This window comes from Nilaparvata lugens, chromosome 3, assembly GCF_014356525.2.
Source record: "Nilaparvata lugens isolate BPH chromosome 3, ASM1435652v1, whole genome shotgun sequence".
Taxonomy (NCBI): Eukaryota; Metazoa; Arthropoda; class Insecta; order Hemiptera; family Delphacidae; genus Nilaparvata; species Nilaparvata lugens.
Window position 1 is genome coordinate 45,199,250 of NC_052506.1, and position 27,284 is coordinate 45,226,533.

At 33.9% G+C, this 27,284-nt stretch overlaps 2 protein-coding genes across 10 annotated transcripts in view; one reads left to right on the forward strand and one right to left on the reverse strand.

The window, feature by feature from the left end:
* Positions 1–4,931: 4,931 nt before the first annotated feature.
* LOC111046396 (troponin I) overlaps positions 4,932–27,284 on the reverse strand; it is an 84,528-nt gene continuing 62,175 nt past the window's right edge. For all 9 annotated transcript variants that reach the window (XM_039423876.1, XM_022331934.2, XM_022331935.2 and 6 more), the window contains 5 exons: positions 26,307–26,520; positions 20,881–21,048; positions 15,434–15,817; positions 7,200–7,268; positions 4,932–5,197 (listed from right to left, as the gene is read on the reverse strand). In XM_039423876.1, the coding sequence (XP_039279810.1) occupies positions 5,184–5,197; positions 7,200–7,268; positions 15,434–15,817; positions 20,881–21,048; positions 26,307–26,520 (849 nt within the window). In that variant the 3' untranslated portion in view covers positions 4,932–5,183. The remainder of the gene's footprint in view (positions 5,198–7,199; positions 7,269–15,433; positions 15,818–20,880; positions 21,049–26,306; positions 26,521–27,284) is intronic.
* Positions 24,237–24,542, forward strand: LOC120350457 (tubulin alpha chain-like). Its single transcript, XM_039423882.1, has one exon. The coding sequence runs from the start codon at positions 24,237–24,239 to the stop codon at positions 24,405–24,407; it is 171 nt and encodes a 56-aa protein (XP_039279816.1). The 3' UTR covers positions 24,408–24,542.

The following is a 27,284-nucleotide window of genomic DNA, read 5'->3' on the forward strand; positions in this document are numbered from 1 at the left end:
GATTCCAAAAACCCATCTCTTAATAGGTTATGCAAGCAACAGGCAACCAAGATCATGTCAGTGCATGTTTCTGGCAATATTCCGATAGGAGTGTAAAATATTCTAAACACCTGAGACAGCAAACCAAACGCATTTTCCGATACTCGTCTCACACGACAAAGTCAGTAGTTAAATATTTCTTTGCTTTAATCGTTTTTTGCAACTCTTCTAGCATACGGTTTCATCATAAAAGTATCAAGACTAAATGCTTCATCTGCAACTAAAAAATGGGGTAATATTATGTTCGAATTTGGTAGATTTTTTGGTTCTGGACAATTAAATTCATTTTTCATATTTGTTTCCCCATTGTAGACTTTTGGAATATTCCACTATCTCCTTTGCCATAAGAGCCAACGTCCACTGCAATGAACTTGTAATTATGGTCTACAATAGCCAGAAGAACAATGGAGTAATATTCCTTATAATTAAAATACAGCGACCCACTATTTTCAGGGGCTCTTATTCTTATGCGCTTCCCATCAATAGCACCTGTGCAATTGGGGAATTGCCATTTGTCCCAAAATCCTTCAGATATACGCCTAAAATCACCTTCTTTTGGAATAGGCATGAAAATTGGCACCAAAACAGTCTTTAAATGTTTCAACACCTCTTTGACTTTTTGTGAAATATAAGAAGGTGATATACGAAATATGAATGATAGTGAAGCATATGTTTCTCCAGTCGCCATGAATCCGAAAATAAAAACATTAATAATATTATTATTTATTACAGATTCTGAATGCCGTAAAAAATGGAAACTGATCAGGGACTCCTACAACAGATATAAGCACAAACAAAAACAATCGACAGGATCTGCAGCACCAGCTAAAAATTCAAAGTGGCAGTTTTATGAACACTTAAGATTTTTAGAAAACACACCATCAGAACAGCAAAGCTGCACCAGTGTAGAACAAGAACAGCAAAGCTCCGCCAGTGTAGAGAAAGAAGTTACTAATACCTCCCCAGAAGTAGAACATGAAGATACTCCTCACGAAGCCGCAGACACATCAGTACATATAACTCAACACTCAACACTCCTTCAAAGGAGTTACCAGGCACTACTAAATCTACACAAGAGAGATTTAATATACCACTAAGTAACATTTCTGGAAAATCGACCGCCAAGACTACAAAGAGAAACAGACAAAAAGAAGATGAATTTATGAAATTTATGAAGGACAGACAGGAAAACCGAAATAGACATTTAAATCTCAAGAACCAGTTGATGATATATCGACACATTTACAAAACATATTGAAATGATGCTAAGAAAATTGAGCCCACGTTCAAGAGCAATGGCAAAAACTGAAATATTTAATATTGTCTCGAAGTATGAGATCGGAGATATCGAGGGTCAAACTGAACGTCCCTATACAAGTTCATATAATTCAAATTTGTCATACAATTCATATTCTCCGATAAGTGCAGCTTCATCAGAACACCAAACACAGATTGGATTACCAAATATTTCGAGTGAACCATTTCTAATCAATTATGGTGAAATCGACCAGAACAATATCGATGAATTAGCAAACTTACCTTAAAGTTAGTGCTAATTTTTCTTTTACTGATATTCTTCCCTTTTCTTGCATTGTTTTTTTCATTAAATTTCATACATAATCAAACTGTGTTTTATTGAGCCGAAAATACTTCCTGAATATATTGTCATCAAACATCAGGTGATTCTTTATCTTTACTAATAGCGAAAATGATCCTTCTTGACCTCTAGTTAAATATAAATCCTTAATAGGTAATCGTCTTTCAGTTTTGTATTTGTAATAATAATATAAGAGCAAATCATCGTCTTCATCTTCCTCCAATAGCAGCTTCATTACTAGGTTTTCCATCACGACACAAAACACCACTGACACTTCATCGACAGACTTTCTTGAACTGAGTTCTTGATGACACTTGTTGGATCTTCAGTCTCAGTCTTGACCTACAGTACATGCTGAAGAGACCGAGACACTTGTCGCGGTCGCTGGTCTCAATCTCCTGTCTCTGTCGCGGCGCGAACCTTGGCGTAATGGTAGAGGTGTTTATCTGCTGACTGCTGTTGAAATTTTTCTAAATAATTGAAATTTAAGATGTTTTGTTTGAAATCTGAATGTTTTTATAAAGTTTGTTGATGCTATTGGAAATTTTTATGTGAGATGTAGATTTCAATTTTTCTTTTCAATTTGTGTTGAATAATTTGTTTAATTTTGAAAGCCATAAGCCTGCCTTATAACCTGTAAATAAAAGATAAGTACTCTTAGTTTGTAAGTTTTATATTTTGATCTTGATTTGAAACAATAATTTCTGAGTTTTGAGAAAGCTTTTGAATCTATTTTTGATGAACATAACAAAACATATTTGTAACCTAAATCATCTTCAATCTATGTTGAGTCCATCTTCAATCTATGTTCAATCCATATATGATTATCTATTCTTGTGTAGACTGTAATTTTTTGAGTCATTTGAAAATAATAATTTTATTTGTTCTGAACTGGACTTCTTATTTATATAGACATTAAATCCATTCATGATTTATCAAGATGTTAGTATAACTGGAACCGATGACTTTCCTTGGGTGATAGGTGAAATACTATCAAACCTTTTGGATAAATTTCATCTCTGGTTTTCTATGTTTCGATTAAAAACTTCTGAAGACTTATTAATTAGCATTGACATAAGGCAAAATTTCTAACTAGTCCCTCTCTTAAGTGACATGCATAATATCATATGTTCTTTTTTTGGTGAGATTATGAAATTCTATTTATTCTTATACTATAATATACTAAATAAAAATTACCAACCAATTATAGTACATTTATGTAATACAGTATATTAATAGCTGATATTTTACTCTACTGTATTTTGATACATTATTATGTCAAGAACATAGTTAGTTTTGATACTGATTTAGGACATATTTAATAATAATTGGAACTCTAGTATATATTAAAAAAAAAACCCTATCAAATATTTATTTCTACACTCTACAGAATATGCAAGGGAATAAATAAATGCCGGTGGGTCATTCAATACGATCGGAGCCGTCGGCTTCAATGCTCCTCTCGGAATTCCTGACGGCATTTCCGATCTACGATGCACACTATGCGGATAGGTATGAGCACTCCAATTGAAAAAATCTGGTGTGGTGCACTCACACAACTTTCCTTGCTCATTGAACTGTAAGCCTCATTCTTAAAGGAGAATAATTTAGGGGAATAACATAATGACGATTGGCAGCAATATATTTGAAACTACTATCAGACTAATGTATATGTGTATATATAATTGTTTTCAGAGTACTTTTTCCTTTGTGTAAATTGTGAAATTCGATTATATTTTTTAAAAGTCGTCAAAACAGCTGTTCTACAGATTAAATATCTCGAGTATGTGCTATTTTTATGACTTGCTCTACCTACCTACCTCATGCACGAGAAGAAGGTTACAAAGGCCATTTCTCAAGGATGGGGTGGACCCCCCATTAGTTTCCCAGAAAGGAGACTCATGCCAGTTAATAGAGCTGATAAATAACTATACAGGGTATGAATTTGGAAAAAATCGGTCAAGTCATTTTTGAGAAAATCGTGAAAAACATGGTTTTTTAATTATTATCCGCCATTTTTCTCAAGAATATTTCGGAGCTCCTAGAGTTCTCCCAGAAATGAGACTCATGTCAGTCGATAGGGCTTATGAATAGTATCCATGGTATAAATTTGAAGAAAATCGTTAGAGCCGTTTTCGAGAAAACCGTGAAAAACATGCTTTTTTAGTGATTATCCGCCATTTTTCTCAAGAATGTTACGGAGCTCCTGCAATTTTCCCAGAAATGAGACTCATGTCAGTTGATAGAGCTTATAAATAGCTACCGGTATCTATGGTATAAATTAGAAGAAAATCGTTAAAGCCGTTTTCGAGAAAACTGTGAAAAACATGGTTTTTTAGTAATTATTCGCCATTTTTTCCGCCATCTTGAATTGAATTTTATTGAATTTCATATTGTCGGATCCTCATGGTTTAAGGACCTTAAGTTTAAAATTTCAAGTCAATCGGTTGATTGGGAATGGAGTTATCGTGTTCACAGACCAACACCCAAAAATCATGTTTTTGGACTCAGGTGATCTTGAAACGTATAGAAAACTTAAAATTAGGGTACCTTAATTTTTTTTGGATAGCAATACTTTCCTTACCTATGGTAATAGGGCAAGGAAAGTAACAATGCATCAAATCTACTAATCTTCCGATGCGTGCCGTCCGTCCGATGACGATCTGTTTGCACCTACCTTAATCCATCTTACTCACTGATACGAAATTACACAGCTTACGAAATTAAATATAATTATATATATTACTAGCCGTCAGGCTCGCTTCGCTCGCCATATCCGTCTAGTCAGGGGGCTCAGACTTAATAATTTTGTGGTGTAATGAAAGTTTGTAGTGCAATTTTATAATAGTTTTATACCGGCCAGTACGGGGTTGAATAATACGACCGGTACGGACGTCCACAAAATATCTACTCCAAAACGTGCGCTCTATATAGTCAACAGCAACAAGGAAGGCTCAAAATCAAGTAATTGGTCAAACTCTCCAACTATTATAGAACAATAGAAAAAGGATGAAGGAAGAAATATTGCCACCTTTATAAACAATAGGACAACCCTTTCCGATCCCATCAACCTGTTGAATTTCTACCTTCAGGTAGTTGGACCCACCAGTGACCTCAAAGCCAAAGTTTGCTTTTTATTATAGCTAAGATTTTCAATAATGTTCATGTTGTATAAACATTTTTATAAAAAAAATTATAATATACTAAAATACCTGTCAGCAAACGGCTTATACTGACGGAAACTGATAATTGATTTTGAAAAAGATTAAGGAATATTGGAATGAAACCTCTTGAGCATTCTTTTATCAAAACTGTATATTCTCCCGACTTATTTACAATTTTCAGTTGATTCATTTAGAATCAGTCTAGTTGATAAAAGTATTTACACATCTAGAATCATTACTTTAACTTATAAATTCACAAATTACTTGAGTTAACGATTGCAATGCATAATCTCCAATAATTGGAAGGAAATTGAAAATTCTCCAGTTATAATAGATGTTGGTAGGTATTATTGAATAATTGATCTGTAGGTATTGTTAGTTGTTCACGCTGGTGTTGCTGAAACAAAAAAAATCAAGTATTGTTAGATCTATACATTGGAAATTCTAGTGAGAATTTATTTTTTAAAATTCTCAATTTTCAATTGAAGGATTGAATCGTCTTTTTCAATTCCGTACCAATTATGTTCATTCGTTATGCTTATTATGATCATTTTTAATAATTCAGAACAAAACTATTTCAGTGCTGCAATTTTTCAAGTAGGATGAGCAACTCAATATTAAAGGTATAATGTGAAATAGGACTATGCCCAGATCAAAAATTTAATGCTATATTAGTCCAGTCAATATAGACATGAAAAAAGGGGTGTGCTTGCAATATTTATTTTTGGTTCATTTTCAATATTTTTCAGCTATTTCCGCTAAATCCTGTAATCGAAAAGAAAGATTCGCTCTCGCATTTTTTTGGGTTATGAAATTCGTAATAAAATGAAATCATTTGGAACTCTTTATCTTTAATGAGCACTGAGTTACAACTTTTCAAAAATGAGTGATATTTTAAGAAAAAATATATTTTGATGATTTTTAGTTTTTGATCAACAATACCTTCCGTCTGCTATCATTTAAATGTGTGATTCAAAATCCCTCTTGGCCTAATTGTGTGCTCTACAATCTGAGACCAGGCAGAGCGCTCTATCCCATAGCCAACAGATTTCCAGGTACACCTGACAACAATGCTTCATGTATTTTGAAAAACACCTAAATTTCAGCTTCAACCATCATAAACAACTCCATTGTCATCACATTGAGATTTCGCACAATGATAATTATTATATGAGTTCATAAGATCATGTTCTATGGTAAATCATCAATGAGATGTATTTGATTTACGGTATTGGAGTTGTGCGCATAAAGATATCTCAAGGATCAAAATTTCAAACACTTATGTACTGTAATGATTATGATATTGAAATAAATTTATTGATTGAGTTCATTAAAAAAGAGAAGAATTAGGACTTTCACAATAATGAGACTTTAGTAATCTTGTGTGAATTTCAATCCGCGAATCGAAACAGATTGAAATCCAGAGGTAGCCTCGGGCCTCGAGGGCCCAGAATTAACGTGTTTGTTGAATGTTTTTGTTGTCTAAATTTGTTGAAATGTAATAGTTTTCATCGCGGGATAAATTAAAGTATTTTAATTGTTTGAAGTGAATGTGTAATTTTTATTGAAAATATTAGTGAGAACTTTCCAGCGTAGTGGAAATTTTAATAATGATGGATTTATAAATTGAACTGTTCTGAGTGTCATTATATTTTCTAGCTCATGTTAAAATCCCTATATCGACCGAGTCCACAATTAATTATTCATTGTAGTAATAAAATTAATTGACCGAATGTACAATGAAACGATAAACAGATTATTTGCTGTCCAAACTTAAATTAGATTAATTTGATAAATTTGAGTTAAATATAAAGCAACAAAAAAATTTTTGTTTTTAAATTCCCATGACTGGCCCTCTAGTATCTAGAGATCTCTCTTCTACCTCCATCTGGGGCGGTTACACCTATAACTTTTGTACAATGCATCGGATCTCATCAGCATACTACAGCTCATTCTTCTCGGCTCGTCGAGGCGGTTCAAAATCATGCATCATGAGTCATAAATGCATGAATGTAGTTGTAGTGTAATAATAGTTCAACACAGAGCAATGCGCCTGTTTTGTTGAAATTTGTCATTGTTTTATTGTATTCTGTTGAATTATATGGTAAATTCAATACCTTATCTAGCAATATAGGTTCCGGTACAAAATATGCCGGGGGGTATGAAGGATACCGTATTCATAAGGTGGAAGACCCCTGGGAAAACTTTTTTAAATTTAACCTCGAAAAAGATGTTTCAAAGCTGTTTGGGAGCATAATGGCTCATTAAAAGTTACAAAAAAACTTGTTCTTTACGTTTGGTCTCTAGATGGAACCGGCACGGCGTTATTATAATAGAGTACTAACAGCACTGCAAGTTAGTAGATATTTATCAACTTGAAAAGTAGGAAATAGTGTTACGTTCAGCTGGTGGAGCTTCTGTTGCCGGTGCTTCCGTTGGTGGCGCCGCCGCCTCTGTTGGTGTTGCATCTGAAAACAAACAATAGAAAATGTGATGAGCTCATCTCTTCCAATTCGAACTGATTGATTTGTAATTGGTTACACACACTCCTTAATTTAATTCAATTGATACAATCAAGTCGTCAGATTCCAAAACAAGTTTTGATCTTTGTAGGCTACAATATTATTTATAAAAAATAGAATGAACATTTTACTGGATTGTACAGAGCAATTCTTAAAATGGTTGTTATTATAGATGTAGTGAGTGTGGTAAAACCTTCCACCCCACGTGTAAAAGAATTGAACTAAAAAACTTCAAAAAATGAGTGCCCAGAACACATCAGTGTGAAAGTGCGATGACTTTAAGTGCTCTGTTAACAAAAATACAGGTCAGTTTGACTCTTCAAATTTTCAATTATCTCAATTAATAACTATGTTGAGACAGGAGGTATAGTCATTGAGGAAGGATCTAACGTCCAAATTAGATACGTTAACCACAATAACCGATGGAATAAAAACTCGTCTTGATGATCTAGCTTTAGAACAAAACAAATTGAAACTAAAGTGTGAGGATTTGGAAAAGAAAAACACGGAAACTGCAAATCATGTACGCTCATTACAACAAGAAATAATTTCATTACATCAGAGAAGCAGAATCGACAATTTGAAGATAGTTGGAGTCCCGGAAACCACAGGAGAAAACCTTATAAACGTACTTGAACGCCCAAGTATGCCTCTTAACCTAATTTTAAAGAAGAGGACGTTTCGGTGGTGCATCGTGTTTCAACAAAAAAGGAGACACTCCAATTATTGTCAAAATCACATCACGTAGGAGGAAAAAGTCTGCATGGATCGCGGCGGCAAAACAGAAGAAGGGAATTAAACTGAAGGAAATCTGCAATTCGCTGACCCACAATCAGGTCATATCAACGAACATCTTTCACCATTCTTCAAGCGTTTGTTTGGGAAGGCCAAGGAATTGAGAAATAAAAAGATGAATTATGTTTGTCTGAATTAGAGACTGTAAAATATTTGTAAAGGAGAGCGAAAAGTCGCGAACAAAAAGAATTATTGTTTGTGATGAAGACCTAGACATATTCAACGGTGAATGATATTTTTCCGGAATGTCAAAAAAGCACAGTGCATAGGTTCATTGGCATTTTAGTCCAGTCACTATATACATTGGTGCATGCAATTTATATTGTAGTTCTGATTTTTAAATATATTATTTGGGTACATAAGAGAAGTCCAGAACCAATTTCTTCATGCAAAATCTCCTTGTGCTAGATACAGAGTGGCCCAAAAACCTCGTATTTTCGGCACATTTTCCAGTTTTCAGCTATTTCTGCCAAATCTCGTAATCGGACAGGAAAATTTGCTCTCGCCTTTTTTTTTTAGCTTATAAAATTCTGAATAAAATGAGATCATTCGGAACTCTCTATCTCCAATGAGTACTAATAATATAGAAATTGGTCATTTTTTGTCTATTGGAATATGGGCTTAAGCACACTCAACAATAAATTTTCCATTTTTCGACCGAATTAGGCTTATGATGCATGATTTTGGACCGCCTTGACGAGACAAGAAGAATGAAGTGTAGTACGATGAAATCTGAGTATTGTGTCAAAAGTTATAAGTGTTTGAAATTTTGATCCTTGAGGTGTCCTTAAGCGCGCCTCTCCACTAGGAAATACTGAAATGAAGTGCATCTAACGGGTGATTCTCATAGAACATAATATCATGAACTTATGTCATTGTGCGAAATATCAATGTGAGGACAATGTAGTTGGTGATGATGGTTGAAGCTGAAAATTAGGTGTTTTTCACAATACAAGGAGCATTGTTGTCAGGTGTACCTGGAAATCTTTATAAGATAGAGCGCTCTACCTGATCTCAGATTGTAGAGCACAAAAGTACGTCTAGAGGGATTTTGAATTATACATCTAAATGATAACAATCGGATGATATTGTTGATCAAAAACTAAAATTCATCAAAATTGATTTTTTCTTCAAATTCCACTCATTTTTGAAAAATCATAACTCACTACTCATTGGAGATAGAAAGTTCCGAATGCCAGACAATTTTATTCAGATTTTTGAATTTATTCAGAATTTTATAATCTAAAAAAAGCAAGAGCAAATTTTTCTGTCCGATTACAAGATTCGGCAGAAATAGTTGAAAACTGGAAAATGAACCGAAAATACGAGGTTTTTGGGCCACTCTGTATCTAGCACAAAGAGATTTTGCATGAAGAAATTGGTTCTGAACTTCTCTTATGTACCCGAATAATATATTAAAGATAATCAGAACTACAATATAAATTGCAAGCACACCCCCTTTTTTATGTCTATATTGACTGGACTATTTGTTTTTTGATCTTATCTTTGCGATAATCAATACATTCTTACACCTTTTTTCGGATTAATAAGTCTAATTTATTTTTCCCACCATTTTATATTTTTTCTCGTATAATACATCTTCTATATTATCTCATTTTTTCTATATAACTTTCTTTCTTTACTCCTCTCACGCTTCATTCTGCTTCATTTTTTATTTATACAAACTCATATTACGATATAATTAATCTGAGTTATATGACTAATAACAATAATAAATTATAGCTTCGATGAGTTGATAGATCTGGAATGTTACTGTACGTTTGAGAATGATGACATACTGTAGTTAATTATTCCCCTGACCAGTTTGATGATAGTTCCAATGATTTTATTAATGTTATTCATATGAATATTCGGTGCATATGAAAAAAATTTTATGAGTTTTATTATACTTTACATAATTGCAAAGTAAACTATGAAATCTGTGATATTATAGTTTTATCAGGAACATGGATAAATGAGAATAAAAGCTTCGATTATAGTTTAGATGGTTTCACTGCACTGAGTAAACCAGTAATCTGAATAACTGTAATGGTATATGTGTTTTTATAAAAAAAATGTATATTATTCGATGAAATCACTCATGAAAATAGGGGAGCAGATACTCTTTCAATAAGATTTCGAATGAATGGTTCAATTGTAAATTTGATAGCAGTGTATAGATCTCCAGCTCACATTGATGTTTTCTTATCTGATCTTGATACACAACTGAGAGACATTCATAAGACAGAAAATAATTATTTTGCTGGGTGACTTAAATATCGATCTATTACAAAATAGTAAAACCTCAAATGAATATATCAGTTTAATGCAAATAAACAAGCAAACATGAGTGAATGATAATTCTGAAACCTGTATTGATCACATTTTCTACAAAAGTCCAAAAATTGGGGAGGAAAACATTTTAGGAATAATTCATAAAACTTCTATAACCAATCATTTTTGTACAACTCTCCATATTAATATAAAAAACATGCACCCAATAAACAAAACAACTTGAATCATTACAAGGAAAAAAATAAATTATTTCAAACTCATTGATTTGTTAAAGGAGGAAACATGGGTTGATGAACTTTCTGAACTGGACGCCTCTACTGACTTGGATGATATAGTTAACCGATTTGTAAAAAGGTTTCATACCTTATATAAAACCATCAACTCATCAAATAAAGTTCAAAAGTAAATCTAGACCTCTAAAGGAATGGATAAGTTCAGGTTTGGCGAATTTAATAAGAATAAGAGACAAAATGCATAATACTTTGTAAAAGCAACCTTTTAATGCCACGTTGAGAGAAAATTATAGAGACTATAGAAATTTACTAAATAAACTTATCGAATCAGCAAAAATAGACTTTTATAAAAACAAATTAAAATCATGCGAAGGGAACAATAAAACGGTATGGAGCTGCATTCAAGAAATATTAAACAGTAAACGCCAAAAAGTTCTGCCTGGTATTGATCCTGAACTACTAAATAATTACTTTTCAGGAGTGGGAAGGTCTTACGCAGGGAGAGCCTTCAAAGAAAATGAAAATCTCCCTTGTCTGGAAACCACTGCTGTATCTAATTTCCGACTTGTGAATTATTTTTTATGCATCCTACAAGTTCACAAGAAGTTATAAAACAAATAGATAATTTAAAAAATTAATCTTCTGGTTTTGATAATTTAAGTAGTATGTTTGTTTAAAAAAAATAGCAACTTTTATAGCTCAGCCCCTAACATTAATTTTCAATAGACGTATGGAAACTGGACATTTCCCAAGTCACTTAAAATTGCAAACATAGACCCATTGCATAAATCTTACGTTTAAATCTTGCATTTATCCAACGTTTTTGAAAAAATATTTAAAGAACAGGTTGTCTCATTTTTAAAAAAATTCAATTTAATAAACCAGTATCAATATGCCTTCCAAGAGAATAAGAGTACTGAGGATGCCATGACTGAACTTGTAAAAGAAATAACATCCAATTTCAACATAAATAAAAAATCTTTGTCCGTGTTTCTGGACTTAGCCAAAGCATTTGAAACGGTCCCACACATCAACCTGCTTGAAAAACTTGAAAAATATGGATTTCGTGGTCCGGTATTGAAGCTCTTTGCTGGTTATTTGGGGAACAGAACAAAAATGATATATCTGAATGGAAAAGAGAGCAAAGTAACTTTAACAGAATTTGGCTTACCCCCGGGTACGGTTCTATCTCCAATTTTGTTTTTGGTTTATATAAATGATCTATTAAGTCTTCCTATCAAGGGATGTAGAGTTTTGTCTTATGCTAATGATAATGCATTGGTTTTTACGGGGACTTCATGGGGCAACGTGATATCCTTAACCAACATCGGACTCTCTGGGGCGAGAATGTGGCTTGTGGGAAATGTGTTGACAATGAATTACTCGAAGAGCGTTTATATGACTTCTTCACCAAACTCAAATACTCAATTCAATGATCTCAGACTTCAATTGAATACAGTAAGAGTACACAATATAAATTGTTTGTATGTTGTGAACGGTAGCAATCATAAAGAACTGGCTTGCTCTTGTCCCATTTCAGAAAATGTGACCAAAACAAAGTATTCAGGTGTCACTCTGGACCCACATTTAAGATGGAATAGGCATATAAATAGTATGTGTAACAAAATGAAATTCATGATCCACAAATTTTATAATTTGAGCTTACTCAAAGACAAAGGTCTAAGTAAAATGGTATGTATACCTAGCACATGCTCAGTCAGTCTTCCAGTATGGAATTAGGATCTCGGGTGGTACATTCAATGCACATTTTAAAAAAATTAATGTCATTCAAAAGGGTATTCTCAAGGCAGCCTTGGGGGTGCACAGACAATACCCTTGTCATCAACTTTTTCTGGAATTTGGAGTTATGACAGTCAGACAGCTATATATTAGAAATCTCATTAAATATATCAGCAATCATATAGATCTCTTTACACTGCATCAAATTAATTGTATTTTCAGATCTGCAAATATATTGTTCCTCGAACTGACTTAACTATATGCAGAAGACAATTCAACTACACAGTAAATAAACTAATAAATATTATTCCAGAATATTTTATAAAAATAAAACCCTCAAAAGCACTTGAAACGAAAATTGAAAACTGGATCAAGACTGAAAATGTTGTAGTCGAAATATTTTAATTCTAGGCATTTATCAATTCTTTATTTTCATGTTTTATTTAATTATTTCCCCCTTTACTACCTGAAAGTTGTCTCTCAGACTGAATTCAATTTATATAATGTTATCCTGTACATCATCATCATCATCATCATCCATGGCTCTACAATCCAAAACGGATCTTGGCCTCCTCTAGCAATCGCCTCCATTCCACTCTGTCCATGGCAGCTCGTCTCCAATTTCTTACACCAAGCCTCCTTGCATCTTCAGTTACAGAGTCCATCCACCTCAGTCTTGGTCGGCCGGGGTGTCTTCTTCCTTCCATTTTAAAATTCATAATTCTTTTTGGCGGATATGAGTCATCAGCTCTCTCAACATGGCCGGCCCACCTGAGCCTCCCTACTCTGATGAGAGCCATTGCATTGGTGTGGCCGTACATATCATAAAGATCCTTATTCTTCCTTCTGTACCACACTCCATCAATTTGCACACCACCAAAAATTCGGCGAAGAATCTTTCGTTCAAAGATGTTGATCATGTTCTCATCCAGTCTTGTTAGAGTCCATGTCTCACTGGCATAGGTCAGCACAGGCAGAATCAGTGAGCGGTAAATTCTTATTTTCGTTTCTCGACTCAAATTCCTTGATCTGAAATGTTTGGCCAAACCAAAGTATGTCCTATTTGCCAGTAGAATTCTTCGCCTGACCTCCTTTGTTGTTTCATTTTTTGTGTTAACTGAAGACCCAAGGTAAACGAACTCATCAACCATCTCCAGACCACAGTCAGCTATCAGATCAGACTGAGCAGCATTCTCTCTCTGAGCATTGGACCTTGATGAGACCATGATTTTTGTTTTCTGCTCATTTACAATCAGTCCCATGCTATTTGCTGCTCCTCTCATGCTATGAAATGCCTCCATCATATAAGGGATTGATCTGGCTGCAATATCAATGTCATCGGCATAAGCCAGTAATTGAATTGTCTTATTGAGCAGGATTCCTCTAGTATCAATTTTGGAGTCTCTTATTACTTTCTCCAGTGCGACATTGAAAAGCAGACATGCTAAAGCATCACCCTGCCTTAGGCCATTGTAGGACTGAAATGTGTCTGATAGAAGATTCTGCACTCTTACCTGGCATTGGACTGAGCTCATAGTCATTTTAACAAGCCTAACAAGTTTTTGAGGAATTTCAAATTCGTTCATCGCCTCATACAGTTTATGTCTTTTTATGCTATCATATGCAGCCTTAAAATCCACAAACATATGGAAAGAGTTGGCATTGTACTCCAACATCTTCTCCATTATAAGCCGCAAGCAGAATATTTGGTCCACTGTGGATCTTCCTGCCCGAAACCCTGCTTGGTAATCTCCTATTTTCCCATCAGTATAAGGTTTCAGTTTCTCATATAGGACATTTGAGAATATCTTGTAGCCAACATTCAATAGGGTAATGCCTCTAAAATTCTTGCAGTCCATGGGATCACCTTTCTTCAGCAAGGGGCATAGTATTCCCTGATTCCATGTATGAGGCATAACCTCTTCCCTCCATGTTTTAATGACTATTTGGTGCATTAGATGCCACAAAGTATTCCCACCATGTTTAAATAGCTCTGCGACTACTCCATCTTTCCCTGGGGATCTGTTGTTGCTGAGTTTATTTATAGCTCTGACTACATCCTCTAGTGTCGGCTCCTCCATTTCTTCTGGGTCAGTAGCTGAGTGTATCTGATCCACGGGTTCAGGCTGAGGCTTCCCAGTCCCATTAAGAAGCTCTTCAAAATGCTGCTTCCACCTATTCATCACTGCTCCCTGCTCACTCAGAAGTGTACCATTCTTGCTTCTGCATACAACTGGTCTTGGCATGAACTCCCTTCTTCGATCGTTCACCATAGCATAGAATTTCCTTGTCTCAGTCTGTCCTGCTAGTCTCTCAATGCCATCAAATTTTATCCTGTACTGTATTTCAAATTTTTGATATATCAAAATGAATATTTGTTTCGTTTATTTATTTATTTAATCATTCAGAATTACACACTTACAGAAAAGTACCACAGGCTTATAAGCCCAAAACGGTTCCAATTCTAATTTTTACAACAGTCCAAATGTAGCTAGGTTATGTGTCACTTAACATTCATCAATTACACACTCAATTTACAATTCAAAACACACAAAAATCATTTTATTATATTTTGTTAACGTTCATTTTTATGCTATGAACTACTCCACTATCGTGTTTTTTTCTTTTTTGAAAGTGTATGCTAATTTTTTGTTGAAGTGTTTGCTAATTTTTTTGTTTCATACTGTTCCTTTTTTCTATTTTTCTGTAAAAGGAGTGCTTACTGAATATGCTCGTTAATTGCTAGCGCACAAACTTTGTTTTGCTGGCAACGCCAATATTATATATTAGATTACAGTATTATTTAGTTTCAATGAAAGCTTTTGTAATTTTGTTAGTAGATTTCTAATGTATGAAACTGAATTTGGTTTTCCATGTATTTTTGAATCATTTATATGGATTTGGCAATACATTTTATTTTTATTTTTTCGATTTTTTGTCGGTTAGTGCATATTTCATTGATTGGATAAGGAAGATCTACTGTGCCTTTTATACGCAAATATTTTTAAATTTTAATTGGATCTAATTAAATTATTGTTGCTGATTTACCTGCTGCTGGTGCTGCTCCATCTGCGGGAGGTACCGCTCCGTCAGCTAGTGGTGCTGCTCTGTCAGTTGGTGGTGCTGCTCCGTCAGCTGGAGGTGCTGCTCCATCAGCTAAAGGTGCTGCTCCATCAGCTGGGGGTGCTGCTCCGTCAGCTGGTGGGGCTGCTCCATCAGCTGGAGGTGCTGCTCCGTCAGCTGGAGGTGCTGCTCCATAAGCTGGGGGAGCTGCTCCATCAGCTGGGGGTGCTGCTCCATCAGCTGGGGGTGTTCCGTCAGCTGGGGGTGCTGTTCCATCAGCTGGAGGTGCTACTCCATCTGCAGGTGGGGCAGATCCATCAGTGGGTGGTGCTTCTCCTTCAGCTCCTTCTGGTTTTGGTTCTCCTCCAGCTAAACAGATGTTGATGAGAAAAAGGTATAAGTAGTATTTTTTTAGTGAGAATTTCGTAGATGTATGACGTTATTGTGGTAAAGCTGCCCACAAATGCAAATGAAATGTAAAATATAGTGTGGGGTTTTGTGATTTCAAGTGTTATGGTTGTAGATGGTGCATCTCCAGTGTGGACCCTGTGCAAAGACCCCTTGCAGAGAACCAGTCTGGAGTTCTTCCCTAAACTGTGAGTCTGTGTGCGAAATGAGGTGTGGGGGAGGTGACTGGAGTGGATGCTAGTGGTTTGACGCTGGTTGTGTGGGGGGTTTAAGGTGATGGGTGATTCTCTGGGCTATACAGCCGATATGTAGTTTCTAAATAGTGGATATGGTTTATATGGTTTGATGGGGTGTGTCCTGAGACTGAGAGGACCCAATAATGGGGGGGGGGCCTTCAGGATGGTGTCGCTATTCACCCTGAACCATTTTGTAGTGTGTACCTTGATTAGGTACATCTTCATATAGAGTTCCTGACCAAAAGGTTCTGAACAAGATAATGATGTTAATAGTTGAAATGAATAAATAGGTGTTAAGTTAAGGGTTGACATTTTTTGTGTGATAGCCTACATGAAAAATAGATAATTTAGTTCAACTAAACGTGAAATAATAGAAAAATCAAGAAAATTTTCCTTAATTTTTTCACAGATAAGATTCCATATTTCTTGATTCATCAATTCTCAGATTCCCCCAAAAAATAATTTCAACCCTATATTTTATATTTCAACTAGCAGGAACCCGTGCTTCGCCAGGAACTATTTTCAAACTTGATAATCTGAAAACTTGACGTAATGAAATTTTGAAGAATTGAAAATAGGCCTATAACCATCCTTGGTTAATTAAGAATCTAGCCTATATGCAAAATTTCAAGTTAATTAGTCTAGTAGTTCAGACGTGATGATGCGTCAAACATAATTTTCCTATCCCGTACGTGTATAAGCCAACTCTTTATTTTATTATAGATATGGTTAACGACTGCAAGAGATAGGAGTGTGGAACAGAATAGTTGTGAAACTATGATAGCGCCAGAAGTGTCTCAAACACAATAGTAGGTACTACATGAGCTTTTTGAAAGTGATTTGAAAAAAAAATGTTAAAACAACAGAACTGAAAGTTGTCAACCTTATCATTCTACCTCCATTTAGAGAGGCTTTTGTTTGAGCCGAATGAAATCTTCTATCTTCCATATATATATAATTTTCGGGAACTGAGTTCCCTTCCTCAACCGAGCAGGTATTGCTAATTTTAATTTATATAAAATAATATAATATTAATATTATATATATAATATATAATAATAATATATAATATAATATATATATATATTTATTTAATATTATATATATTAGTAATAATCTGAAAACTTGACGTAATGAAATTTTGAAGAATTGAAAATAGGCCTATAATTAACCATCCTTGGTTTATTAAGAATCTAGCCTATATGCAAAATTCCAAGTTAATTAGTCTAGTACAGTGGTCGCCAAACAGTCGATCGCGAGCTACCGGTAGCTCGTGGGGTAGTTTTTGGTAGCTCACAGAAATGCTCGTGCGAAAGAATGTCGTCCAGATTGAATATAAAAACGTTTCAAGTCTGAAGAACATCAATGATGAGGAAAATCCTCCACAGCACCGCAGCAATAATCAAGAATACGTTACAATTCTTTCAGACTTGAGACAACAGTTTGATCAACGATTTCAAGATTTTAAAAGCTTATCAAATATGGTACAATTCATCAACTCTCTTTTGTAGAGATCTATGCAGAAGATTTTGCAGCTTGTGATGTACAACATTTTGGTGGAGATCAGGCTTCAGTTGAAATTCAATTTGTGGATTTTCAAAATGATCTGTCTCTCAGAGACAGAAAGTCCCCAAAGAATAATATCCAACTATTATTCAAGTTGAATTGAGGTTGAAAGCTATGTTCAGCTCTACCTATTTGTGTGAAGCATCTTTTTCAAGTATGAAATTCATAAAAAATCTATGTAGGAACTGATAAACATTTGGACAACTGCATCAGAATGGCGGCTACAACATACACTCCAAACATCAAGAAAATACTTGATGTCCAAAAAGAGTTCCACTGTTCTCATTGGAATGTACATTTCAACTTTTGTTATACTTTTTGCTTTGAGATAAGTAGATTTTAACACTAGAAATGCATCTTTATAGGCAATAAAAGATACTTTGTTTATTCTAATATTCTTTGGTAGCTCACTAGAAGATTTATAAATGCTATTCTAGCTCACAGGCTCATCAGTTTGGCGACCACTGGTCTAGTAGTTCAGACGTGATGATGCGTCAAACATATATATATATATATATATATATATATATATATATATATATATATATATATATATATATATATATTAAAATTAGCAATGCCTGTTCGGTTGAGGAAGGGAACTCAGTTCCCGAAAATTTCCCCCCATTTCTAATGTAAGTTTTTAAGTGTTTTCAATCTATATCTTGTGTCTCCTGTTTTAATTTATATTACAAACTTTAAAGTGTCTTCTGTTATGTGCTATATATAAATAAATAAATATATATATATATATATATATATATATTATATATATATATATATATATGAATGTTTGTGTTTGTGTGTTTGTTACCTATGACTTGAAAAATATTTGACATAACGGCATGAAACTTTGGGAATATGTTGTGTGAATATTGGGGATGGTTTCTGACCAAAAATTTTAATAGGGTGGCTAATAATGATTATTTATTAATTCAATCAATTTTACAGACCTATGTTTTCGAAGTTGTCGGCCTAGCGGCTACCGAAGAACGGAAAGATGATCATGATTCAAGATTATACTGAGATAATATGATTTAGCATTTAAAGTTACCAGCTGTAATAAACATGTCACCCTATGATGAATTGTGTAGGCTACTGGTACCGTATTACAACGGTAGTTTGGAGTTGAAGTATAGTTGATTGGTACCAGCTGTAGATAATGGTTCCTAAGACCTATACAAATAATTAGAGTAACCGGAAAATGTTGGAAAAAAATTATTCACCTCATGGAAGAGAGTTGTTCATATTGCATTCATTGATGGCAGAATATTTTTTTTTAATTTAGCTTAGCTTATATTCATCCTAAAATGGAAGATGGAAAGAATATGTAATTCTGTGTGATTCATCGTACATCGCATATTTCGTCGACCATCTATTAACAATCAACAACTATGAAAACATTGAATTCATCTTTGAAATACTGATTTATCCTATCTAGTTCTTTTTAATTCAACACTTTACTGTTAGATATTACTACCAATTGATTGAGAATAATATGTTTTGGGAATAAAGAGTGCTGCATGACTAAGCACATGGGAAGTCCGTATTCAGATGTAAATGAAAATATTGATTGTCAGTTGAATTTCATGATTCATCAAATAAATTGAAGTGTGACATGAGATACATTGACTTTTTGGCAGAACAAAGTTCCCAGGTAAGCTAGTTGTGAATAAAGCTTTATTATTAATAGTCAACGCTGAAAAAAGACAGGCTCAATCACCAGGAATACTATAAATTCTATGAAGGACCAGTAAGCCATTAATTTTGAGTAGTTCAATCACTTCCATTATGGACACTGGATACATTATGGACAATCAATACGTATGAAATTTATTAGCTACAAAAGAAAAAGCTACCCCAACTACTACAATATGAATAACCATTTAGATCAAATATAAGAAATTACTCACATCTCTCATTAACTCGTACTTTTTGTTCACAGAATATTAACAAAAATAAAAATATTTCATATTGAATGAACTCACGGCTAGTACTCAGGTTTGTCTTTTTCTGGGCGTGTGCTACAAATAAATGTAGGTTTATGTTTGAAATCTCGTTTTTGTAATCTTGTTGTCTATTAAGACATTTTTCAATGTGATTTTTGTTTGCAATAAAATTTGAACTTGAAAAAAAATTATCAACAAACTCCTAACCAAATAAAATCTCTGTGCTCTGCTCTAATCGGAATGTATGATACTCCTTATACAGCTGATAGAAGGCGCAAACCAAATTGGCCAAGCATACAACAATGGAACAAACACGTGGCAAGCTTGCGCTTTCGATTTACACAGAAAATTAAATTCGATCAGCTGATTGATAAAATTATTTTAAGGTCTTCTAATGATTACAACATAATTATGTTAGAATATCATGTTGTGTCTATTATATCAGTTCCATATAGCATTCACCTTACCATGTTCATAACCTTACTAAATAGAATCCTTTTTCATCCTTTGAAACCCTTAGAGGCAAATTATCTCAAAATCCGTTCTTAGTGCGCGTCTAGCATGTTTGAAGAATATTTGTGCAGAGTTTTAAGTCTGTAGGCCAATTAGTTTGAGCTGTAGTGTGATTTTACATGAACATTTTCAAAAAATGTCCTCTCCTGGATCCCTCTCTGCTCCTGGTCGGAATTTTTCTGCAGAGATCTAATTTTTTTTGTAGCTGAACAAAAAAGTTCCTCATGACTTTGCTGTGCAATGAGCGGTTAAAAAGTACAAAATTTTTGGGGGGCCCCAGCTCCCTCAGGGGGGCAAATTTCTGAAAATCCTTTCTTAGTGGACGTTTTGAGGCTACCATAAACAGTTGTGCAAAATTTCAAGTTTGTAGGCTCATTAGTTTGGGCTGTGGTGTGATTTCAGTATGTCGGGGCTTAGCCTTTTATAGATATAGAGATTACCCTTATTCATGATTTCTTATAATATTATTCCTCATTATTATTTCAAATGTATATTTTATTTAGCCTTATTCATGATTTCTTATAATATTATTCCTCACTATCTCATTGTTCAAATAATTCAATTATTAAGCCTACGGTACAATAATATCTAATGTAATTATTAGATATATTATCATCAATAATTAATAAAATACAAAAACTCAAGTTTGTATATTAGTTATGTGCCTACAGCAAAGTGTTAGTATCTTCAGTTTACAGAATGTTTTAATATTGTACTCGAATTGATATGGATACTTGGATGAATAAGAGTAGGTACTCACTTAGGGTTCCAAGATCTAAGCTCTGAGATCTCTTGATGGAAGCTTCAACGACTGGCTCCAAGTAAGATGCGGGTACCTTTGAAACAGCCTCCACTAGTTTCTCCATAAGTTGTTCAACAGTCAATATGTTATCTGATATTACAGTATCCTTGATATACAGCCACAAATCTGTAGAAATTGATAAGAAAAATGATTTATTTTACAATTAAGAACAATACAATCTCAATGTCATTTAGCTTGAGTTATACAGAGTGAGTCATATGTATGGGAACCCTTCAATAAGTTGAAGACTGTTGTAGATATATAATACTGTAACTTTCAGGATAAGTTATTGGTCGAATACTGTATCTTTTGACATACAACTGGATTTCAACCCCTCATAAGGGAGTGACTTAGGGGTTGCAACTCGAATATTTTAAATGTAAACACCAATATTGTGTGGTATATCATTTTAAAGGTCTTTTTAAAACAAGAAAGATGACTCCAATAAAAAAGTTATATGATACTTGTATCAAAAATGGCGGCTTATTGGAGTTTTAGTTTTTAAAGGAATGATTGGTAAAACTTTAGTCAGCCGCCATTTTGGATACAAGTATTGTAGAACTTTTTTATTGGAGCCATCTTTCTTGTTTTAAAAATACCTTTAAAATGATGTACCACACAATGGGTGTTTACATTTAAAATATTTCAGTTACAACCCCTAAGTCACCCCCCCTTATGAGGGGTTGAAATCCAGTTGTACCGTACGTCAAAAGATAGAGTATTCGACCAATAATTTATCCAGAAAGTTACAGTATTATATCTACAACAGTCTTCAACTTATTGAGGGGTTCCCATACATATGACTCACTCTGTATACAGATTTCCTTACAGAGTTTATAAAAAAATTATTATAATAATATATAGAATCAAAATATTTCAAAACTGCTCAGCCTTGCCACTGCCTTCTACAGAGGATAGCTGATACAGGTATATCTGATGTAATATCAACTGTTCATTCTTTCGTTCAATTCTTAAAAAACTTAAACAGGATATCAACACCTGAATCAAATGCAATTACTTCTTATATCTATGAGATATTTCTTTCAAAGTTTACTCTTCTGACTTGTGTGCTTGCTTATTCTGCAATTCTTTGTAATTTATCTAGTACTTCAAATCATTTTTTTAACACCTGGTCCTATCGGTTTCTTTTTTCCATCCTTCCCTTATTATTCTTCCCCCATCCCATCCTTTTATATTTACTTTTCCTGATACCTTTTCACCTCCTCAAGGATTAAAGGTTTTCCTATTACATGGATATTCATAGTTGGAAAACCCTTCAATCTTCCATCCTTTTTTCGCACCACTTTCTTTTTATTTTGTTTTAATGTGTATTGTTGTCGTTGTTCTTTGCATGTATTCTTTTTGTTAATCTCTGTATTGGACTTGTATGTGTGTGTAAAAAGAAATAAATTGGATTGAATTCTATCAACTGATCAATTATATTTCATTTGTCCAAGAATATAATTTTAAATTATTCAATAATAAATTTTCATTATTGATAGTGGATATTTTGTTAATTAATTGAATTTATACATTGTTAAAAAACGATCTGGCAACATTACAGAGCTAGGAAGGCTATCTGCTTTGTAATAGAAAAGGATAGCAACACTAATGTTAATCAAATACTGCCATTATAACCTGGACCTTACTATAGCTACCAATGATAAACGGTAATTTCTGATCTCACAAATCAATTTGAAAGAGGAATACCTAATTGAACAAAAATTTACTTCAAATGCAATATGCATCGCAATTACATAACGTCTCCTTTTAAGTCTTATTAAGGGCTTTACTATAAATAAATTTAGAATTTTCAAAATAATATTGTTATTACTCCAAATAGGTACCCTATTCTTCTAAATTTTATTTTCTAAACTTGAATATAAATAAAATTGGGTTTATCAATGCAGAGCATGCTTTTATCATTTTCCATTCATTTTGTTTTGGAAATCAACTGGATCTGAACATTTTATTCCTTTCATCAATCTTACTATCAGGTTTTCTAGCATATATAGCTATTAAAATCATTCTTCTGTTTCTGTTATATTTGATCATACTATAAAATTATGTTGTCTTACAAATAAATTATGAAAAAATAATCATGTTCTCTCTGAAAATAGGGTTTTTTCAAATTATTGTCATTTCATTTGAGAATGAGTATAAAGGTAGAATGCATACTTCATATTGTAAGCAAGATGAGGAACGGTGGAAGAAGCCTCCACCAAATATGTAAGGAGGGAAAAGAACTATGATAACAAAAGAGAACAGAATAACTAGAACTTTAATTAATTGGTATCTTTCGGTTTTACATGGTTGAATATGATAAATATTACTTTTTCTTTATTCCAAAAAGGTGAAATATAAATATATATACAAACAAAATATTAGAATAAAATTAATGGGAAAAACACTCGCTTGCTGCTAATAATGATTCAATCTTTGTGGTTATGAAAATTAAGAACAATGATCTTATCCAGAAGTCACCTACCTTTTGAAGATGGCTTCCCCCTTTAGCATTCACTGTTTTAATCGCGACTTTACAGTTAGTATTTAAAAAACAAAAATTAACTGAAACAATGAATAGGCTCAGAACCCTTAATAATACGATTATTTTTAAACTGCCCGATCTGTGACAGAATAACTGTATTATAAAACGAAACGAAGTCTAGCCTTTTTCACTGGATCAGCCGGACTTTACTCACAATCCTAACAAACGAGCTCTGCCCCAAAAGCTAAATTTTGGGTATTAATATAAACTCGCAGTCAATGCCAAACATGAAAGCCATTTCAAGAACATATTTTTATCTGTCGCACAAGCGGTACGTTTGTTATTAGCAACAGAGAGAAGCTAACGTTAATATTGACAACAAATAGAATAAACAATCTTTCTGTCGATGACAAAGATTGTTCAAAGACAAAATACTGTTCATTGAACTTTCAATTTAAAAACTCTAAAATCCTGATCGATATGAGGAGATTCATATATATATATATATATATATATATATATATATATATATATATATATATATATATATATATATATATATATATATATATATATATATATATATATCAACCGGGTACATCCAATAATAAGCATTTTCACTTACTTGCTGACGTTTCGCCATTATAACTAGTAGCTAAAACTGCACTCCGAGGATGTCATTTGTTATAATGGCGAAACGTCAGCAAGTAAGTGAAAAGTCTTATCGGATGTATCCGGTTGATATATTAACATGTTCATCCATCCGCAAATTTTTAAAAGTTAACTTTTTAAAAGGTGGAGTTGGGATTTCATCAGAGGTGGGTGAATGATCGACGGAGTGATGCCGTCGAACAAGAAGGTGGGAGGGGGCGAAAACAGCTTCAACAACTTCTTCAGAGAGACCGGCGCCGGAAAGCATGTGCCGTGTGCCGTCTTCGTCGATCTCGAGCCTACTGTTGTCGATGAGGTTCAAACCGGCACCTACCGCCAGTCTTGAGATTTCATTCAAACAGCCCCAACTGTTTAATTAAATTGAAATAAATTTCATCATACCATAATAAATTTCACAGCTATCAAATATATATTAAATGTTCAATAAAAATGAAAAATAAATTTCATTCAAGTTCAATTCTACAATTCCTTTCTCCAATTTTAGTCTAATTATTTTTTGATTTCTAATTTTAAATCTCCTCTTTTCTATCAAATCACTAACCTCTGATGAAATCCCAATTCCACCTGGTACCCTACCTTGCAAACGCCCCCGCTGTAAAACCTGTCCTATCACTGATTCTTCCATCTTCTTTACCAGTCCTATCACCAACTACACTCACCAAATCCATCAATCCAGTAATTGCATCTCCAAAAATTGCATCTACCTCCTTTCCTGCAACTTCTGTCCTGCCTTCTACATAGGTGAAACCACCACTGCCCTAAACCTCCGGATCAACAATCACAGGGCTTCCTTTGAAAATAATACTTCCCTACCCATCCCTACCCATGGCTCTGAGCACAACAAGAACTTTGACCAATGCTTCAAAGTCAAAGTCCTTGCCACCCTCCCTCCCAACACCTAGAGGTAAAAATAAGAAAAAAAATTCTTATAAACATATATCCATAAACGCTTCATTAGCGAGCTATACAGAGTGAAAGATTTCACCCGTAATTCAGTTCCTCTGGTGAAATACACTGATGCTGAAATTGTTTGGGGACTAGTTTTTAATAAACTTATGCTGAATCCATATGGAAAAATATCTGAAAAATTGAATAAAACTAGTCTGGAAGCTGTAGTGTGAGTAGTTTTTGAGAAAAAAGTTGAAATATGCAAAAAATCCAAGTAGAAAAACACAGACTCCTACGTTTGATGCCCAATAACTTTCTTTAATGACCAGTAAACGAATAATTTTTTCCAATAAAAATTGTAGAGAATTTAATTCTAAGAATTCTAAGAATTTTTGTGTAAACTAAATTTAAATAAAAGTTGGATAAAATGTATTCTTATGTAGTACATTACACCACAAAATTTGCTGTTTTATGAGGAGAGAACTAATAACTCATAGGTTGTATGTAGCTGATTGCAAATAAAATATTCGTTTTTATGAAAATTTTATTTTTATATGAAAGTAACATATCTAAATGACATTATACTGGCAAAAAACCTTGAACTTGGACATACTCGTCGGTGAGGAAAGTTCTCTTGATACAAACGTCTTGCTTCAGTACTATTACAGTGTCCCATTCCATACATTAAATGCATGTCAGCTAATTCGGAGTATGAATAATGTCTAAAATCACCTGCCATTCTTTAAAAAGTTAACACTCAACACAAAAGCAAAGTCAAATGGTTACAGTACAAATAACTGGTTAATAGATTAAACAAAAACACAGCGCGGTTACAGTAGGCCTAACTTACAGTTTGTTGTTTTGTTCAACAGTGAGCTAAAATATTTCTGAAAATAATTCTCAGCTGATAATTTCTTTCAAATATTTTTTTTATTTGAAACAAAAAAAATCAGCTGTTTTGGAGCAACTGTTATTTAAATCCATGTTTTATTTGCAATCAGCTACAACCCATGAGTTATTAGTTCTCTCCTCATAAAACAGCAAATTTTTGTGGTACTCTAATGTATGTCTAATGTACTACATAAGAATTTTTTATTTTATTCAACTTTTAATCAAATTTAGTTTACACAGCTTACATAATTCTTTTCAGAATTAAATTCTCTAAATTTAAGTTATTGGGCATCAAACGTAAAAGTCTGTTTTTCTACTTGGATTTTTTGTTCAAATGTAATTGATAAATATATGTATCATATGACCAGGTGACAATATCGTAGTATGAAGCAAATTTAAATTTGTTAGAGTAGTATGAAACAATATGTTATTGTTGTTGAGTGACCTTCTTCGGTGTGGGGTGGCGGAGGCGGCTCCTCAGGCACCACTTCCTCGACGGGTTCCTCAGGAGGCGCCTCACCCTCTCCGGGTGTCCCTTCGCCGTGCTCGCCGTCCAGCACTGGCAGACCCTCCACCTCCCCCAGGTCGCCGTCGTCCAGCAGGTCCCCGTCGTCGGGTGCCCCTTCTGTCGCTTCAGCTGGTGTTCCATCTCCGCCGTCCTAAACATTTCAATTACCTATATTCTATCCACAAATTTTTATAGGCTATCTTAAATTATTGAATATAAGCATCATAATATGTGTATTGTGATTTTTCTATGAACTTTTCATATTTTCTCTATTGATGTATTGTCATATTTACAGTAAAATAAAAATGTTAATCTTTAATAGAAATCCACCTTTATCATTGATAATAGGTAGCATAGTAGCCATCTATAGTGTATCTAGGCTACTATCTATAGAATGACCATGAAAAAAGTGGGTAGCCTAATAATATAGACACTAGACTTCTTGCTTGGACCCCCCAACTAGACAGGCGTCGCTTTAGACGCGCTGAATTTATTTCGCGTCTTCAGAATGCATGGTCTCTTATTGGGAGTGTCTATTTCGCTCGTATAGTTTACCCTATAAAAGACTATGCATCCGGCTAACGAGCGAAAAAAATCAGCCCGTTCAAGACGCCTGTGTAGTTATTGGGGTCTTGGTTAGTTCTCAATAGACCTGGTAGGTATGGCAGATATTTTATAGAGACAAGGTGGGCTAAGTTAGCTAGCAAAGTTCATGAAATCTGACCTCAATTGAGTAGGCTATACCTATGTTGCCATGCATTTCAACAGAATCAATGGAAGATAATCTCAATCCCTTTTTTAATGTTTAATTGATTGAAACCCGTATCTAGATGTTTTCATATCCATTGCTTTTCAGACTTCTTAGAAAATATATATTGTTTCCAGCTCAATAGTTTGCTTGAAGTCTAAAAATAC

Coding starts and splice junctions, on each gene's coding strand:
- LOC120350457 (XM_039423882.1), top strand. CDS start 24,237: ATGATCGACGGAGTGATGCCGTCGAACAAGAAGGTGGGAGGGGGCGAA.